Raw genomic sequence first — 5,501 nt, 5'->3', positions numbered from 1 at the left:
TTGAAGAATGAACTCTCTCACATCCATGTTGAGTCATTTCTAGTTACAATATTAGAGAATGACCCAAAATACCAACATTCGGCTTAGGGGATTGGATGCAATATCGATATACTCGCATCGTTTGACACTCGCATCGTTTGACACTGTTCTTGAAAACTCATTTTTAAAGAAAGATGTCTTAAACATTCATTGAGTTTTAAAGAAAGATGTCTTAGACATTCATTTTGCAATGCTTGCTTACACCATAACTCATGCATATGCCATGAGTTAGCTCACTTAGACCCCAAAATCTTGTCTTGTGGAGCATGTCTAGCTTCCGTCGCCCAATTTGGTGAGTTTTTAAATTTCATATAGATGAATTTAATTCAAGAGTTGCATCAAATTAAATAAATAGATATATTTTTTTTCATATATATAAGATATTAAATATTAATTTGAACATATCCGTTTTCTCTACTAAATTGATCATTTTAATGTTATTAGCTATGAAAAAGAAGTCCGATAGACTAACATACTATAAGCTCTAATCATACAAATTAAATTAATTAATGAACTTATTCATTGTTTCTAAGTTACTGTACTATAGATCATGAGTTGCATTCTTACACACGTAGAATAAATGTTCTATTCACGAATTATTAATAGTTATATATTTTACCTCAAGTATTATTGATATACTAAGTACAATTTTGAAACATCTGTGCAAATTAAAAAAAAAAAAGATTTTCTAAATAAGGGACAAAATTGAGGGTTAATTTTTTCTTTTTGTTTTTTAGTCCTAGTTTTTAAGTTAAATTACAACTTTCGTTCATATGATTTCGAGATAATTAAATTTAATATTTCTTTAGAATTTGACAACTCGATTAGCTGAATACACAATATATATTCCACAATGACACATGAATAATAAATGATCTTTACTCAATCCGACCAAAATGTGACTTTCTACAATCATCATCATCCAGATTAGATTTGTAATTTAACCTAATATTTACTTGTAATTTCAAAACTAAAAATGGGAGCGCGTGGAGCTACGCGTTATGTGTAGCGCGATTGGTTCTTGAATCTCAAACAAAGCAAAACGACCACTCCAATTATTCATCGGCCCAAAACAACGGGACCGAAAAAAAATTCAAATTTTATTTTCTTAAAAAGAAATATATATAAAAAAAATCGAAACCTCTTCGCCTCTGTTTTCTTGAGAGACAAACTCCTCTCCATCTCCATCTCCCCCTCAGCCTCTTCTTCCCCTTCGCCTCTGTAAACCCAAAAACCTTCAACTCCTTACAAAAAAAAAAAAAAAAAAAAAAACTAGTAAAAAACCCCATTCTATATTATATTCTTTTCTAGATCTTAGAAGCCTATAGAAACAATAAAATTCAAGTTTTCTGTACTTTATTTGAAGGTTTTTGTGTTAATCACGAGGTGGAGCTGTTTTGTTTTTTGTGTGTTCAATTTCAAGGGGAAGAATCTGAAAGGATTTGGTTGTTGGGGGGTTTTTTTTAGATCGCCTTCTTCACCTGCATTGTTCAGATCTATCTGAATTCGGCTTAAGATTTTTTCTGGGTTTATTCGTATCTGTTTGTTTGAATCTGTTCATCGATTCTTCGAAGTTTTCGTTTCGTTTTTTCAATTGGGGTTTTGATTGAGATGATGAATGCATGAGAAATTGATGATCTGATTGAATTCATTTGTGATTTTTGATTCGCATTGGCATTTATTTGTTGGGGGATTTTCGCCATTGTCCCCGATCAATCGGATTCTGAGAATTTCACGAGGTGGGGGCTCAAGATCTCGAAGATCTTTGAATATTTTGGCACTTGTAATGATTGTAATGTGCCCTTATTTCTGAGAAGGACAAGAATCTGTGCATTTTGTTCGTTTGAGGGCTGAATTTGAATTGAAGATGGATGATAATTTATCTTCGATCAGCGAGGAGCTTGCTGATATCGAGGGGAAAATCAATGACATCTTTCGAGCTTTATCGTAAGAACTCATTGATTATTTATTTTTTTTTTTTCTCATCATTCCCCTGTTCCAAGAACAAGAACATTTTGTCTCATTGTTTTTATTTTCTTGAAATAGTGAGCTTGAACTTTGATTAACATCTTTTATGAGCTTAAAAACCTCTTGTTTTCCATTGTTCTTGTTATATCTACAGAAATGGGTTTCAGAAGTTGGAGAAGATCAAGGACACAAATAGGAAGAGTAGACAATTGGAAGAATTGACAGATAAGATGCGTGATTGTAAGAGGTATATCACTTCTGATTCTTTCTGTGATGTAAAGTTTCATTAGTGATAATCTTGATGATTTTAAGAATAATGCCTTATAATCTTTGTTTAAGAAAGTGACAATGGAAATGGATTGATATGATGTAAATATATGTACATTATAAACAATACTTGATTATACTATGGCGGAGAAGAGCGGACATGGGGATTTGGGTCAGGGTGCAGTGTAACTAAGAGAGTCATTCCATTTAGGACGAGCCCGTGTGGTTATGGGGTGGGCACGAGCGGTTTGGTGTTTGAGCCAATTGATTAGATGATGACGATTGAACTTATTAGATTAGTATTAGCCGCCTATCCCGAAAGAGAATTGATTTGTATATCTATCTTTGTCTTGTTCCTGTTGCTTTTGGTGAACATTTTCTGTTTGTTTCTTGTACAGGCTTATTAAAGAGTTTGACAGAGAAGTCAAGGATTTGGAAGGTGTGAATGACTCGAACACTAATAAAATGCTGAGTGAGAGAAAGCAGTCTATGGTGAGATGCTAACAGTGAATTTGTTGAACTGTTCCTTCTTAGTTCTGTTCTTGTAGTGCTTTGTTATTGAATATTATCTGTATCTTTGTGCAGATCAAAGAATTGAACTCATATGTTGCCCTTAAAAAGCAGTAAGATTCAATATCTATCATCAATGTATTTGGTTGCTTCTGATAACTTTGTTCTTTGTTTGAGAACTTATGTTCATTGTTTGTGTAACGACCCAACGTCCTCACTGGGATGTTGCTTGGTGTCCACTCCCCTTCGGGTCTCACCACCCGTTCTGGCTATGATACCATTTGTAACAGCCCAAACTCACTACTATCAGATATTGTCCTCTTTGGGCTTTACCTTTTCGCTTTCCTTTCAAAGTTTTTAAAATGCGTTTGTTAGGGGAGGTTTCCACACCCTTATAAAGAATGTTTCATTGGATTGTGAGATCCCATCTCGATTAAAGAGAGGACGCTGAACCCTAAAGGGGGTGGATTGTGAGATCTCAAGTTGGTTGGAGAGGAGAACGAAACATTTTTTATAAGGATGTGAAAACATCTCCCTAGTAGACATGTTTTAAAAACCTTGAGGGGAAGCCCGAAAAGGAAAGCCCAAAGAAGACAATATCTGTTAGCAGTGGACTTGAGCTGATATAGTGTGATTCCATTTCCTTTCCCTTATCCTCAATACAATTGAGAAGTATTTTCTTTGCTATGTGAGTTGACTTAATGAACGAATGTCGTAACATGTCGACATTGACATCTGGTTGTTGTTGTTGATGATGATACAGGCATGCAAGCAACCTTGGAAACAAGCGTATCGACCTTTTTGATGGTCCTGGTGAAAATTATGGGGAAGATAATGTGTTGCTAGCTTCAAGTATGCATATTTTGTTTTTGTTTTTGTTATTTAGTTCAGGATTTAAACAACTTTTGAATATAATTGCTGTAGTAACAACTTTGAATATGAGCTGAAGCCTGACATACTATGGTTGGCAAAAAAATGGATATCTTGGTCTGGATGTCTGTTGTTTCAGCTTCAATCTTAAATTTTTCCTAAACGATAGGTGGGTTCGACCAAAACCCGACATGCTTACAACGTTTAATATGAACTATGGCTATATACGTTATTGCAGACATGACAAACCAGCAATTGATTGATAGTGGAAACAGGATGATGGATGAGACTGATGAAGCAATTGAGAGGTCAAAGAAGGTTAGTTTGTCTTCAGAACAACAATCTTCTGCTTCTATTTGTTTATGTTAGTGTGAGATCTCATATCGGTCGGAGAGGAGAACGAAACATTCTTTATAAGGGTGTGGAAACCTCTCTCTAGCAGACGCGTTTCAAAAACCTTTAGAGAAGTCTAAAAGGGGAAGCCCAAAGAGGACAATATCTGCTATGATGGGTTTGAACTGTTACTGTTGGATTCGAAATCTTGTTAAGTTGTTATCCTTTGAAATAAAACGATACATGGTGGGTGTATGTATGGAATAGGTCGTGCAAGAGACGGTAAACGTGGGAACAGAGACAGCAGCAGCACTGAAGGCGCAGACGGAGCAAATGAGCAGGATAGTAAACGAACTCGACTCCATACATTTCTCACTGAAGAAAGCCTCGAAACTGGTGAAGGAACTCGGTCGACAAATAGCGACCGATAAATGTATAATGGCCCTCCTGTTCATCATTGTCATTGGTGTCATTGCCATCATCATTGTCAAGGTAGTACCCACCATTCCCTCTTTCTTCTTTTATGTATATATAGCTGAACAACTCTGGCTCTGTCTCCCTCAGCTGGTGAATCCAAATAACAAGGACATTCAGGACATCCCAGGGCTGGCACCGCCCGTCCAGACACAGAGTCGGAGACTGCTATGGAATTCCAGTTAAAAACCCGAGTTACGAAAGAGAATCATCATCCATATCTTGAAACTCGCTTACTCTTCTCGGATTGCTCTGATGGGCTGAATGATGGAAAGAAGGGAAGGGATTGGCCATTCTTCATTCAAACATAAGCAAAAGGAGGGGGGGACAGCTTAGCCAGGTTCTTTCATACACCTATCCAAATTCAAAATGATTACCCCTTTACTTCAAAGCTACAAACTGTATTCACTTTCACTGGGTCCTGTCCTGTCCTGTCCTGTCCTGTCCTGTCCTGTCCTGAGATTTTACTGATTTTTATGTCTGGAATAATCTTAATCACTCATATGTTGTTATGCAAGTATGTATTCATAGAAATGTTTATGAAAGAGTGAAGGTAGGATCTGCATATTATATGATTTTAAACTATGGAGATCTTATACATTTTTGTATGTCACATGCATTGGGATACTTATCTAGTATGTCACATGTAATGGTGGGTTCATGTGCACGTACTTGGACCGTGTGTAAAGAAGTACTACTAATCCAATCTAAATTTAGCCTGAACTTGAATGTAAAGTTCAAGACTATGAAATGTTTTTATGAAAGGATAAGTCCTTTCATGATTGCTTGTGTTTGCATTTCTTGACCTCAACAAAGTATTTTTTAAAATACTCAAATCTACTCTTACTTTTGAGGTAAAGATAAGACACGTTCGCATACATACTTTTTTTTAACGTTCTTGAAACCCTTCTTAAATAGAGAGGTCGAGTCCTCATGAACATCTACAACGCCTCCAACGTAAGTGTCATTGTTGGCTGCGTTGATGGCATCTCAGGGGTAGGCGCAAGTGCTTAGGAGACCTCACATGCTAGTCCCTTGTG

At 36.3% G+C, this 5,501-nt stretch overlaps 1 protein-coding gene across 2 annotated transcripts; it reads left to right on the top strand.

The window, feature by feature from the left end:
- The first annotated feature begins 1,184 nt into the window (after positions 1-1,184).
- LOC111800361 (putative plant SNARE 11) lies at positions 1,185-5,046 on the top strand. Of its 2 annotated transcripts, XM_087125838.1 has the most exons (9): positions 1,185-1,778; positions 1,857-1,986; positions 2,162-2,254; positions 2,673-2,766; positions 2,860-2,897; positions 3,548-3,636; positions 3,893-3,972; positions 4,255-4,479; positions 4,552-5,046. In XM_087125838.1, exons 2-9 carry the CDS (start codon positions 1,907-1,909, stop codon positions 4,645-4,647), a joined length of 795 nt encoding a protein of 264 aa, XP_086981964.1. In that variant the 5' UTR covers positions 1,185-1,778; positions 1,857-1,906; the 3' UTR covers positions 4,648-5,046. The 2 variants fall into 2 exon arrangements, with proteins under 2 accessions (XP_086981964.1, XP_023539777.1); XM_023684009.2 differs by having other exon boundaries at positions 1,185-1,986.
- The last annotated feature ends 455 nt before the right edge of the window (positions 5,047-5,501 follow it).

The sequence above is a fragment of the Cucurbita pepo genome, chromosome 8, assembly GCF_057944985.1.
Source record: "Cucurbita pepo subsp. pepo isolate OVF chromosome 8, ASM5794498v1, whole genome shotgun sequence".
NCBI classification, from domain to species: Eukaryota; Viridiplantae; Streptophyta; class Magnoliopsida; order Cucurbitales; family Cucurbitaceae; genus Cucurbita; species Cucurbita pepo.
This window is presented reverse-complemented; position numbering and strand designations above follow the sequence as displayed.